Source organism: Staurois parvus, unplaced genomic scaffold (genome assembly GCF_062004578.1).
Source record: "Staurois parvus isolate SC_StPar_1 unplaced genomic scaffold, SC_StPar_1.0 ptg000672l, whole genome shotgun sequence".
Classification (NCBI taxonomy): Eukaryota; Metazoa; Chordata; class Amphibia; order Anura; family Ranidae; genus Staurois; species Staurois parvus.
This window is the reverse complement of record NW_028318468.1, coordinates 1,324,859-1,338,867: the sequence shown is the minus strand read 5'-3', so window position 1 is coordinate 1,338,867 and position 14,009 is coordinate 1,324,859. Positions and strand designations below refer to the sequence as shown.

Here is a 14,009-nt window from a genome sequence, read left to right as displayed (position 1 = left end):
AGTGTGTCTTGTCTACAGTCAAGCATGGTGGTGGGAGTGTCATGGTCTGGGGCTGCATGAGTGCTGCTGGCTCTGGAGAGCTACAGTTCATTGAGGGAGCCATGAATGCCAACATGTACTGTGACATACTGAAGCACAGCATGATCCCCTCCCTTCAGAGACTGGGCCGCAGGGCAGTATTCTAACATAACGACCTCAAACACACCTCCAAGACGACCACTGCCTTGCTAAAGAAGCTGAGGGGAAAGGTGATGGACTGGCCAAGCATGTCTCCAGACCTAAACCCTATTGAGCATCTGTGGGGCATCCTCAAATGGAAGGTGGAGGAGAGCAAGGTCTCTAACATCCACCAACTCCGTGATGTTGTCATGGAGGAGTGGAAGAAGACTCCAGTGGCAACCTGTGAAGCTTTGATGAACTCCATGCCCTAGAGGGTTAAGGCAGTGCTGAAAAATAATTGTGGCCACACAAAATATTGACACTTTGGACACAATTTGGACATTTTCACTTAGGGGTGTACTCACTTTTGTTGCCAGAGGTTTAGACATTAATGGCTGTGTGTTGAGTTATTTTAAGGGGACAGCAAATTTACACTGTTATGCAAGCTGTACACTCACTACTTTACATTGTAGCAGAGTGTCATTTCTTCAGTGTTTGTCACATAAACAGATAAAATATATTTATAAAAATGTGAGGGGTGTACTCACTTCTGTGAGATTGAGATTATATATATAATTTTTTTTTTTTTTTTTTTTAATAAGGAGACCCCCCACCACCATTTTGCAGCCCCCTGTGTATTTTTAATTTATTTTTTATGTCTGTAAAAATTCCTCACTAAAGTCTGAGTGGCTCCAGCAGCTCAGTTTGGAGTTGTCTGTAGGGCACCCTAGGTAACGTAAATGTCCCTTGCAGAGTTGGAATGTAACACTCAGGAAGTATTTGGAGTGCATTAAAGATACCTGCAATCTTCTTTTTTTTTTTCCCAGTGAGTGAGCCCTAAAGGCTTGTGTTTTATTCACCTAAGAAACTCAGCATTTACAGAGGTGTTTTATATGCATTGTGTCACTCCATGAAGTGTTCAATGTGTTATACATTTCCACTCTAGAAATTATTTACATTTACCATTAAGTCTTCTATTTTGCATAGGTGTCGGATTCTTGATTTTCACAAGCCAAGCAGTTCAGCAGGAACACATCCTCTATTGTTTGAATGGGTTCTAAATTACTATTCATCTGACGCTTGTCAAACTACAGGCAAAGTTGCATGGTCCACTAAACCTGCCATTTATTTACAGCACCAAGGTATTGTGCAACTTTCTCACATTTATATCTCTGATTCCTTATTTACACAGTGGCAGGGCTGCTTGCCTTCTAATGAATATGTATTTAGAATTCTTTTATGTAAAGCCCTGCACTTGTATACTAGTGTTCCTTGAACTACATAACGAAACCTAACTTTGTTTCACAGAAACCAACAGCATGTATTAATTATATTCTGCGTTTAGTGGGGGGTGCAGAGTTTTTGATCTTCAGGTTGTACTGCCACTTACAAGAGAATTGGATGCTGGCAGCCCAGAATAACCCCTCTTACAACCTGCATGCCTTTTGTTACTATGGTCCCAAGAGAATGGCCTTCTTTCTTCAGCTTTGCTGTTGTAAAGACTAACCTATTATTTGTTAGTGCTTTTTACTTCTTTTATATTTTTTGTTTTCCTCTCTTTTGCACCAATGCTGGAGCTTGTCAGCATTGTCATCCTCAGCCTGGTTTTTAGAATACACCATCTGGACCCAGCTGGAGTGGATGTTGTGGGGATAACTTGGAAATCACCTTTGGGCACTGGGTTCCACGTGATAGACTTTAAAACCATGTTCTTTAGTTAGCTATGGAGCGATTTCCAGATCCAAGAGCTGCTAGGATTGCTCTTGCCATGTCTCTGAAGACTCACTTAGTGAGTAGGCTTATTGGACAGAAAAGCAGGAGCTACCTCGTTATTATTGGTCTCTGTCCTTATTCTGTGTTTCCCAGGTTTGTCCGCAGAAGGGATTACCTCTGTGGGATTGAGCATTGGCATCATCTGCTGGGTATAGTGTCACATGCTCTCTGCTCTCTTCCCTACCATACAGCGAGTATGCTTTTCCCCACTTCTGCTTGCAAAGAGCCATTTGGAACATTGATCTTTGATTCTTTCTTGCTGTTTGTCTACAGTGACTTTGACCTATAGCCATCCAACCCTCACTTGCTATCAGTTGTCCATAGTTTCTGAATCTTTGCCTCTTACTGTGAGCCGTTACATTGCTAACTATGGCCCCAATATGTCTGAGACTAGACACAGAATGAGGGGGTGGCAACACTGCTGCTCCACCAGGTGCCCCCAGCTAACTTTCTACTAACTGCTTTAGGACTGCTTGCCAGCTGATGGTACTGACATCTACAGCCTAGAGCAGTGATGGAGAACCTTTTAGAGACCGAGTGCCCAAAGTGCAACCCAAAACTCACTTATTTATTGCAAAGTGCCAACATTGCAATTAAACCTGAATACTGAAGTTTTTAGTTTAGAAAAAAATACTCATACATTAACCTCCCTGGAGGTATTCCCGAGTGTAGCTCGGGGTAAAGTTTCAGCACCACAAGTGGTAACTCCGAGCTACACTCGGTAATACCTTGCAGCGTTGCTCAGGGATCCCTTCTACGCTTACCTTGTCCTTTGCTCCTGCAATGTCCCCCCTGCAGCGTCCCCGTCCATCTCCTCTGGGTTCCCTGCGACGTACGGGGGACGGAACGGCGGGAAATTTAAAAATGTCAAAAAGTGACATTCACTAAATACACTAAAATCACATAGTATTCCATTCCTGTATCAAAGCATTTCACATACATTTTGTCCCTAGTGCTTTGTCCTGTGCCCTGCCTGCATGTATACTGTTCTTTCTGCCTGGAAACTAAGAAACGTCCAAAAGCGTCCCTTTAGGTCAAAATCGGTTTTAGACCAGCTAGAGAACAGCGATAGTAAATTAGAACCACTTGCAGAATTGAATGATAATGATTCGTGGGGAAATTCCTCATCAGACACTGAAAACGATTTTGCGACTTTGCTCAGTGATGTGCGAACTTGGCGCTCTATTTCAAATTTCAGGGGTTTTGTTTTGATTACATTATTGAATTACATTTATTATTATTTTTTATGATTATTTATTAAATTATAATTTATGATTTCGTGTTTCAAATTTTATCATCCCCGGGATGTTTACTGGCCTCTTGTTCGGACAGATTTCAGTGAGTTATTCCTAAAAATTACAGGCCTACAATAAAAAAACATATTTCCATGCAAAAAAATGTACCGCTTTGAGCACAGAAATACTGACATAATCAAACTGCTAGGGAGGCTACCATCTTTTGTTTTAAAAGAAAAACACAATAACAGAGCTTTCAATGATACAAACTGCTTTTTATTGAAAGGTAAAAGTTTGCATTTGGGGTTCTTTTGCACAATTATTGTACACCTAATCACCAATATGGAGTGCATTGCGGTGGATGGTATGTACAGGAGAGAAGTAAGGAGTGTATGGTAGTGGGTAGTATGTGCAAGAGAGGGATATGGAGTGTATGGTGATGGGTAGTATGTACAGGAGAAGGGTACGGAGTGTATGGCGATGGGTAGTATGTGCAAGAAAGAGGTATGAAAAGTTTGGCGGTGGATGATATGTACAGGACAGTGTAAGGTGGTGGACAGTATGTACAGGAGAGGGGTACATAGTGTATGGCTGTGGGTAGTATGTGCAGGAGAGGGGTACGGAGTGTATGATGGTGGGCAGTATGTACAGGAGAGGAGTGTGTAATGTATGGTGGTGGGTGATATGTACAGGAGAGGGGTACATAGTGTATGGCAGTGGGTAGTATGTGCAGGAGAGGAGTGTGGAGTGTATGGGGGTGGGTGGTATGTACAGAAAAGGGGTACGGAGTGTACATGAGCAGTTGGTGGTAGTACCAGCTGTAAGAAATTAGGAAAGCAACATATATTATTACTATTACATGAAGTGCTGCAATGGAAGGTGATGATGGAAATGGGGGTGCAGAGACAAGAAGCAGAAGGGGGAAAATAGAGTGGGATGAGCAGTTGAGTGGTGAGCTTGAACACTGGCAGTGGAGGAAAAAAAGAGTTGTGGCAGGATGAAAGAGCAATGAGGTAGGACAAAACAGATACAGAGGTACAGAGGCACTGTATTTCACAGAGGCAGGGGAGGATGGTGGCAGCGCTGCATAGTGACAGAAGGCAGGAGTGGGGGTCAGCTGTCAGACTCCTCCCGCTGGGCTGCATACAGGGACTTCTATCATCTGATAACCATACACCATACCGAGTGATGGCAGCAGTGCCCCCCAAGGACGGAGCTGGCCCGATGTGCTCATCCATGGGTGCACTGTTGGTCAGAGCACAGCCCCTCCCCTGGGCCCCCCTGCTAGGTGACGGGGCCCGTGCTCCTTACAGGAGGCCCGGTGGTAACCCCTTATCAGCGGCCCTGCCGGGTGAGGAGGACTTACCAGACTGTCACCGATCACCGGACCCTCTTCCCCTGATCAGATGGATATGGTCCCTCTGGTCCAAGCTCTGTGCTCTCCACTCTCTCCGCTGTAACTGATCGCCCCTCCCTGCAGTCATACACGGTCCTATAGGAGTCCTTCTCCTTTCCAAGCATGCTCAATGATGCCATTATCAGATGCTTGGCTGCTGGGGTGACTTGGCTCTGGCGTGCCAACAGTGAGGGCCCTGCATGGCAGCTACGGCACGTGTGCCATAGGTTTGCCATCACTGGCCTAGAGTAATGCTGTCCTCCTGATGTTAGTGTATCCCATCCTTTGAGTCTTCCTTTTTTTTTTCTCCTCAGGCAGGTGTGGCTGGATCTTGTACCCTGTCAGCTGCGGAGTTTACCTCAGTCATGCAGCGTCTAAAGACCCAATGGCTTATTTATTTTCAGGCTGTCATTGCAGAGGCCACAGGTATGCTTCTGCACCATCTCAAGCAGATTTTGTTTTTGAGTTAACCACAGCCTTAATGACTTTGTAGCCATCGGCTGAGTCAACTGTCTGACTGAGTCCTTTACTGATGTGTTTGCTTTCAAGGAGTCACAATCTCCTGCTATTACTCTCAAATTAAAGTTTTGGCTCTGAAACTGGAGGTTTAGCCTGTTACTTCTACAGGTACCATTTCCAATTTTGGGTCATTTTAAATCTCATGATTCTGCCAGGACTTTCCCTTTTTGTCCCTGTTTTTCCAACTGCTTCTCTGTGGAGATTGGAAGTACCCCAATAAGTTGGTTGCTCCCCCCAAGCATTTGCTAGCATTGTATCTATTTTGGGAGAATTTTGTTCATAAGTGGTCTATTTCAACTGTGGATTCAGACCTGTCTCGCATTACATCCTTGTGCCATTCTTGTTGTGGGATACATAGAGCCCTCCCTCAACAGGAGGTTGGCTATCAGAGAACACATCTCTATTCAGATGTTACAATAGTTCAGGTGGATCCTGAACCTTCATAAATCATTTCTTTCACAGAAGAAATCTGAATTTCTCAGGTTCAAACTCTTCAGTCCTGAAACTGTCAAACTCTCTGTTTCTGAATAAAAGTCTTGAGGCTTATGGTAGCCTCCTTCAAGGCATTTCCGAGTTTCACTGTAGACATCTAGGCTATCTCTGGCTTGGTAGTTACGGAATCTGGCTCTGAAGTAGTAGGAAGTTTTTCTTCCCATGCTTTGGAAGATTCCTGTCACTGATGCAAGTCTATCAGGCTGGGAAGAAGTCCTGGACACCTAGTCGGTGCAGGGCATTTGATTGTCTAAAGATAAATATCCTGGAACTCCTGGCAATTTGGCTTTCATTCAGAGCTATTCTAACCTGTTTATAGAGTCATCCAGTCCTGATACATTCAGACAATGTGACAGTGGTGGTCAAATTGCCTTGTCAGCTGGTCATGTACATTCCAGGCATACACCGTTGGCAGGCAGATTCCCTCAGCTGGCTATGCCTGGACACATAAGTGGTCCCCACAACCAGAGGGATGCCTGGACCTATGTCACAGGTGGAGAATTTGGACCTCCTGGTCTCCAGATTCAACAACAAACTAAGCAAGTTTGTGTTTAGGTACAGGAATCCCCTGGTGGATTCTTTAATGACTTTGCGGGAGCAGTGCACCCATCATCTATAAATTCTACCTTTTAAAATTTCCTCCTCGTCTGCTCTGCAGGTTCAATATGGAGGGCATTCCAGTGATAATCTTTGCTCTGGACTGTCCCAGTAGAGTGTGGTATGCTGACCTGGTAAGACCTCTGTCAGTAGACACTGCCAAATTGTCAGGATCTTCTGTTTCAAGGGCTGATTTGTCATCCTGCTTGTCAGTTGCTGGTTTTAATGGCATGGCTTTTGAAGCCCAGGCTCTAAGGGACTGGGACATCCCTGAGTCTGTGATTCCTATGGCGCTAAAAGTAAAAAGGCTGATAAAGTACAAAGGTATATTCTATTATTCTCCCCCTCTTTTTGTTTTTTGTTTTTTTTTTATAGGTAAATCAGTGGCCCTCATTGTTTGTTTGTTTCTTTATTTGCTGCTGCCCTTGCAGCTCCCAAATCCTTCAAATTTTCCTGAGCCAGCAAAAGCTTTGTTTAGAATACCTTGGCTTCCTCCTGACTCCCATTATTTTTTTATTTATATTCTTTCAGTCAAATTCCAGCCATTTGTAGCCTCAAAACCTTAATTTCTTTCTGGTCCATGTTGAACTTCCAGTGACCAGTATGAGAGAGATAACACCAAATGTAACACACCTGCTACCCATTCATACCTGAGACCTTGTAACACTAACGAGTCACATGACACCGGGGAGGGAAAATGGCTAATTGGGCCCAATTTGGACATTTTCACTTAGGGGTGTACTCACTTTTGTTGCCAGCGGTTTAGACATTAATGGTTGTATGTTGAGTTATTTTGTGAGGATAACAAATTTACACTGTTATACAAGCTGTACACTCACTACTTTACATTGTAGCAAAGAGTAATTTCTTCAGTGTTGTCACATGAAAAGATAGAATAAAATATTTACAAAAATGTGAGGGGTATACTCACTTCTGTGAGATACTGTAGATACCTTTTTCGTTACCTACAGCAACTCCATTCATTCATGTTCCAGTTTGATTCTACACTCCTACAAACTCAACCTTCTGATCTAGAGATGTTGCTGGGTTCGGACCTGCTTAAAAAAAACATTTGTCTGAGGTCTACAAAGAACTTGTTATGGTCATGCCTAAACCCCTAGAAAAGTGCAGGAAATGCTGGATATCAGTGGTACATAATTTTCAGAGGGATGACTGGGATGATATGTGGGATTACCCCTTTCGCTGCCTGGTGTCGGCCAGGGACCACCTCATTTAATACAAAATTGTACATAGAATTTATTACATGCCTGTCAGACTGGCTAAAATCTACAGCTCTGACTTGTCGGCATGTTGGTATTGTAGGTATTCCCCAGCAGACTTTTAACATATAGCTGCCTACATATACAGGAATTCTGGCAAGGAGTAGTCCGAAGACTTCACCACTCTTCAGATACCAATGAGCGTTTCTGTTTGTCTACTAGGGTTTGTAGAGGAGTTGCAGGTCTTAGAGCACAGAGAACCCTTGTTACTATAACCCTGTTTTATGCCCCCAAGGCATCATTATTGCATTGGAAAAAGACAGAAGCCCCCTCTCTTACTTTTTGGAAAGCTAATTAATAAGGCTTTACCTCTGTATAAAGCAACTTCTTTAAATAGAGGCTGCCCTAGGAAATTTGAAAAGGTACTGCATAGTTGGGTTTCCAATACCTCTGCCCTTGCATGAGGCAGTCCTGACCTGATCCTTGGGTTCTGTTGAAAACGTTCTCAGATGTGGCCTTGCTGACTACTCCCATTGTTGTTAGTCATCTTAGGGTATACCATTGCTTCCTCCTTTTGAGGTTATAACTTTGACCTGGTTTATTCTTCTGTATGGTTGAGATATCATACTGTGTATGTTCTACTTCAACATCTTGGTGTGATTTCCTTTTTTCCTTTTTGGTGTATAATTGAGTGGGAGGTATTGCACTTGGGGGGTTTAGAGGAATTTTTCTGGTTGGTCCTTTTGACATGGCCAGGGCCTAACTGTGATGTGTCTGGTTTTATTATGCCTTGTATGTTTTTTATATGTGCACAATTAATAATTAGAAGTTTCCCAAAAAAACATGCTTTTATATGAATTCTCCACTGCTTACTAAATATGCATTTGATCAATACAGGTCACAGCCGCACAATAGTGGGAATTGAGGAAAGGAAAAACAAAACTTACTGCCTTCTAATATTTGATCCTGGACATCCACTGGAAATTTTGCGGAGACTGACCAAGCATAATATAGATAATGCTGCTATGAAACCCCTCCGTAAATATCTAACAGGCTTCAAACATAAGCAGTACCAGATTGTGGCTGTAGAGGGAGCCCTCTCTCCTGAAGAAAAGGCAGTAAGTTTTTTAGTGTACCTATATTATATGTAATGTTTTACTTAGAGGGTAACTCCACTTTCGTGGGTTAAAAATTACCAAATGAAATAAAATGAATGTGATTTGTCATAATTGTAAAAGCTATATTGTAAGAGTTCACATTTGCACAGATTGTCACTTTATTTTTAAATAATTTATTGGTCATTATTTATGATTATTTTTTGCTAGTATTACACTGGATGAGTGATTATTTAACTTTCAAGTTACTTAGCGCTGCACTTTTCTTCTTATATATTGTAATTGAATGTTTTTTGTTTTTTTTTTTTCCAAAAAAGTTTTATTGAAGTATGAAAGGCAAAACAAGTCATAGACCGATACAGATCACAGTCCGTGCATATCCTCTTACATGTTCTCCCGTAACGCAGACAGGATCAGGACATTAGATTAAATTGTATATCATCATGAAACGAAGTCCAACAGTAAGGCAGAGGTAAAAGATATAACCATAGCAGTACTGATAACAATATGCAATTTAGATAAATACGGTATACATTAGTCTCTAAGTAGGGAGAGCTCAAATAACAGGACTATGAAGTGCAAGCAAAAATATCATCTCAAGGCATATATGTCCTGTGTTTCCATATCCGAAAAGTGTGGGTTAGTTTTTTGGATTATTGTTGGGGGGGAGGGGAGAATGAGGTTTAGAATTAAATAGGCATAACCAAACCAATCACATCAATTAGCATCGGCCAGGCTGTAACAGATTCTATCTTTAATTAGGGATATAATTCAGTGAAAGTCCATTAATGGAGTTATTCCTTAGGTGAAAGTGCTAGAGGCTTTCCGTGTCTCCAAATCTTTCTCGCTCATTCCTTCATTAAGCCATGATAAGTATCAGTAGATTGGAAATGAGTCCAAGAAGCCCAAGTCTTCCTGAATCGCTCGGGGTGTTCTTTTGCCACTGAGATCAGCTCCTCCATTTCCGCGATCCTATTGATCTTGAATGTTATTAAAAATTACCTTTCCCTTTCAATCTGCAGCACTGTAATTTTCTATAAAATGCAATGCTATATGGCTACCCAGAGGCCTTCTGTACAGAATGTCCCCCCAGATATGTCATTTCCTGCTTGTGTGATTTGGCTTATTGATTTTTCCCAGAAGTCTGCACTAAGATGCAAGTTTTTGAGCTTCCCCTGAACAAACATGTCATATTTGGTGAGATACTTCCAAAGAGAAATCATGTCTAAAGGGATGCAGACACCACAATTTTCCTCATTAGAGCCCTGCAGGGGCAGCAGCTGCCTGTTAATTTAAAACCACTCCCATACAGATTTACTTTGCACATGGACCCAGACAAACAAACAGCTATTTCTTCAGAATAACAAAAGGTAGGACTCTACAACAAAGTTTGTTAATCCTTGCAATATACATCATCCAGAGGGGAATGTTTTTGTTTTTTTTTCTCAACACAAGTGGAGTTACTCTTTAAATTTGAAACTGTGCATTTGTTTCTTTTGAGAAGAATATTCAACTCCGTAGATTATTTTATATTTGGGAGATCAACTAGCATGCAGGTAAAGTAGAATTTTAGGAAAACTTTTTCTCCATTTTGGATAGAGTAAAGGAAGGTCATAACACTTTATTTTTTGCCACCAATGTCCCATTGAGAAGATTTACCTTCACTTCCTGTCCCATAGCCAAAACAGGAAGTGAGATAAAAGCCCAGCAAGAGAATTCCATGGGGACCCCTCGGTCACCAACCAGAAGTAGTGTCCTCATCCCCATTAATTTTCTGGGGACAACCCAAGAGAGAGGGTGAAACACCCCTCCCCCCCCCCCCCCAAAGGGGGTACAGACAGCAATAAAAACCCAGTAGGTGTTCTGATTCATCTCCACTCTTTACGAAAGTAAATTAAAAAAAAAAATAAAGTTTTGCCTTTAGTTATACTTAGTTAATAGTAGAGATGCATGTTAGATAAAAATGATCTGATTGGTCCAAAATGTTGCATTAATTCTGATTTTATTTTTTCAGTCAGCATGCTTTTAATCAGGGTTATAGTGTTTAGAAAAGCAGGAAGCCGCAAACCAATGACATAATTTGTCTACCATCTTTATTAAAGCTGGGCATGGCCCACTGCAGTCCCACCTAGGACCTCTCCTATTAAACATGTTTTTCCTATTATGGGCTTGATCAAAGATAGAGGGAGCAGGATGGGAATGCTCTTTTATGCAGTGTAAAATCTATACAAATTAAGTCTTAAAGAGATGCATCTTGTGTATCCAACAAATTACAAAACTATAACATACTCAAACTATCATAAAATGAGTTGTTAAAAACATATCTCAAGACAAAATCCATAGCAAAATGAAAACATTCTATCATTTTGCAAACAATCTCTAAAACTATAATGTATATTTATTATTGAAAATCTTTTGCATAGATGCAAAAAGTTTAAAAACAAAAAAGTGAATATATATCCCAGGACATGAATAAGTGCAAACCATGTAACTGAATATATTTATCCAATATTGTTGGTCTATGGAAGACCAGGAGTTGAAAGGTAAAACACTTCTGAAAGGGAAAGGAGGGGAATGGCACTGTGTAAAATAACTTTAAGACAAATCCATAGAAGTCCATTAAATTATCAGCATAGAATAACTGAAGCAGTGTGCAACTGTTGGAAATCTAGTCCATATATTGCAGTTGCTGCAGCTTTAGATTACACTTGGCAGCAAATACATAGCATGATGTACTGTGCTCTCGTGTACTGTCTCCCATTATAATGTTAAGTGCTGAGTAAACTGTTGGCGTTATATAAATCCTGTATAATAATAATAATGATGTAAGATTTCAAGCCATGTACAAAGTCATAAAAACAAACTCCCTATAGTGGTCACTCTGGGTTATTACGGTCTCCGTAATATTGGACAGCAAATGCATGCGCTCGCAACTCCCAAAGGTAATAACTAAGGCAAGCTAACTTCTGTAAAGTCCTTATTAGTGTAACATGAAATAAAAATATTTCACCATAAAAAGTCTATAGCAAATGAAAATGATACTCAAACAGATCCTGACAGTATAGAGATCATACGAAAATCGAATTCACAAATTATAAAGTATAAAGCTGAGCAGGTACTGTGGCAGACTTGCAGTAGAAATGCAGAAAAGTGTCACTGCTCCAAGCTCACATGAATATTCTTTGCGTCGGGAAATTTGGGTGTTGGACAAGGCCGAGAGGAATGAGGGAAAGAACGGGAAAATGGGGAGAGAAGGAGAAAGGGGGGGAGGGGGAAAGAAGGGTGGATAGGGGGTACAAAAATAAATGATGGGGAAAAAAATGTGTGTGTGTGTTCAGAGCTGAAGACGAGATGATTAAGTGGATAAAGTAATAGAGAACCAGAATATATCTTCAATTCATTCAAAATAATGGGTCCCATTCAATATTCATTCTTTTAGGAATCCTGGCCTTTGGGTTGTAGGTTGACTGACTGGTTTTTCCTTACTGAGTCAAAGTATAATCACCTGGTAAGGTTATTGATCCTTTCAATAATTTGTGCCTTGGGAGACTCAATATTGGGACCATGACAATCCACAAGATGGTATGCTAGATACGCATGCCATTAATTGTAATGTAGCATGCCGTTTATTAATCTGACTGCATCTATAATCCAGGTTCTTTTCTTTATCACCATCCACTCTGTCAGATAAGCATAGCATCTGACCAAGGTAGAGGTAGTTTGTGTTCCCAAAATTCACTTTTTATATGCCATGTGCCACCTGGAGAAAAGTTTGGTATGGAGGCATATCAGTGTGGATAAAATAATTGCAGGAGATGTTCTGTCCCTCTTTAATCACAAATAGAACAAAAGATAAATGCATTTTAGTGCACAAATTCTGTTTCATCCTATAGTCTTCATTGTACACATGAAGTTTGCTTACTTCTCTATTTTAAGGTACGTTTGCAAATGACAAAAATCTTCAGAGCTGAAAGGATTCCATGAAGAAAACTGGAAGCACTTCAATAAAATGATTGAGTATACATGTATTTTTTTCTTTTTTGTATTACTGTATGTGCATTGTATGATTGTTAAGCTCTCTTTTATATGTTTTATGTACTAGTATTTTAATACAGTAAAATGTGCAATAAATTTTTTAAGAGGTTTTATCGGTTATCCTGTCCTCAGATTTGCTTAAAATTAGCAATGTTTTTTGTTTATCCCACAACTATTTCTGCATATTTTTCAAAGTAAGATTCTAAGATGCTTGGGTGTTGGAGATTTTTGTGAAACATTTTTGTTCTTTGGAGTTGCCTTTTACATAGAGCTGTTACAAACAACTGTTAAAGCCAAATTCCAGTGTTTAAATGCTCATTCATTGTAGGGGCACAGGATTGGAGTGTAAATACTTATGCTCCTCCAGCATGCCCCCTCCAGCATTAAAACGTGTCCCCCACAGCTGCTCTGTAAGCTGCCACTGGCTACAGTCACATTCCAGCATCCTAAACGTACAATACAGAGTTGGGGCTCATTTACACTTGCTTTTAAAATGTGGACAAACATTTTTTTTAAAGCACTCTGAAGTCCTCTCAAAGCACCTATCACTAAATTAAAAGGTAGGCCTACAGTCCTGTTTACACATTGTGCTTGCTTTGCTTCAAACATTATACCCTATGTTGCTTTTTTGGTGCTTCAAAGCTTCTCCAAGACCTCTACAGACCTCCATCTCACTAACAGCACCTGCGGTTTTTAAGGGGTTTTTATTCAAAATTTAGCTTTGCTTTGTTTTGGAATTATTGCAGATATGAGATCACGCAAGCTTCACAGCATGAGAGCAATATAGTGGGCGGTGAGTGGGGACCAGAGAGAGAGGAGGATAAGCAAACCAGAGGATCAGCAAAGCTGGGGGTACTAGTGAGTGGGGTATCAACAGAGCTTGGGGGGTACTACTAAGCAGGGGATCTTCTGAATGAGGGCACTAATAATCTGGGGATCTGCTAAACGAGTGTACCAATCAGCTGGGGATCTGTTGAACAGGGTCACTAATTTGCTTGGGATCTGCTGAATGTGGGTACTACTGGGCCCCTTTGAAACAAATAGAAAATAAACACACACAGGGCATTTGACAAGCTTCAAGAATGCATCACAGAAGCATCATACAAAAAGGCATGTTGAACGGGTAGGCACTTTAACCACTTGCCTACCAGGCACTTATACCCCCTTATTTACCAGGCCAATTTTCAGCTTTCAGCGCTGCCGCAGTTTGACAATTGCGCGGTCATGCAACATTGTACCCATATGAAATTTTGATCATTTTTTTCTCACAAATAGAGCTTTCTTTTGGTGGTATTTAATCGCCGCTGGGCACTTTACTTTTTGCACTATAAATAAAAATGCTAAAAATTTGAAAAACAAAAAAAGTTTCTTTGTTTCTATTATAAAATTTTTCAAACAGGTATTTTTTCTCCTTCACTGATGTACGTTGATGAGGCGGCACTGATGGGCACTGATAGGCGGCACTGAT

At 40.9% G+C, this 14,009-nt stretch overlaps 1 protein-coding gene across 3 annotated transcripts in view; it reads left to right on the top strand.

Moving 5' to 3' along the window:
• ZUP1 (zinc finger containing ubiquitin peptidase 1) overlaps positions 1-12,652 on the top strand; it is a 37,898-nt gene extending 25,246 nt beyond the window's left edge. For all 3 annotated transcript variants that reach the window (XM_089652156.1, XM_089652155.1, XM_089652157.1), the window contains exons 8-10: positions 1,147-1,301; positions 8,289-8,509; positions 12,443-12,652. In XM_089652156.1, the coding sequence (XP_089508282.1) occupies positions 1,147-1,301; positions 8,289-8,509; positions 12,443-12,490 (424 nt within the window). In that variant the 3' untranslated portion in view covers positions 12,491-12,652. The remainder of the gene's footprint in view (positions 1-1,146; positions 1,302-8,288; positions 8,510-12,442) is intronic.
• Positions 12,653-14,009: the final 1,357 nt, after the last annotated feature.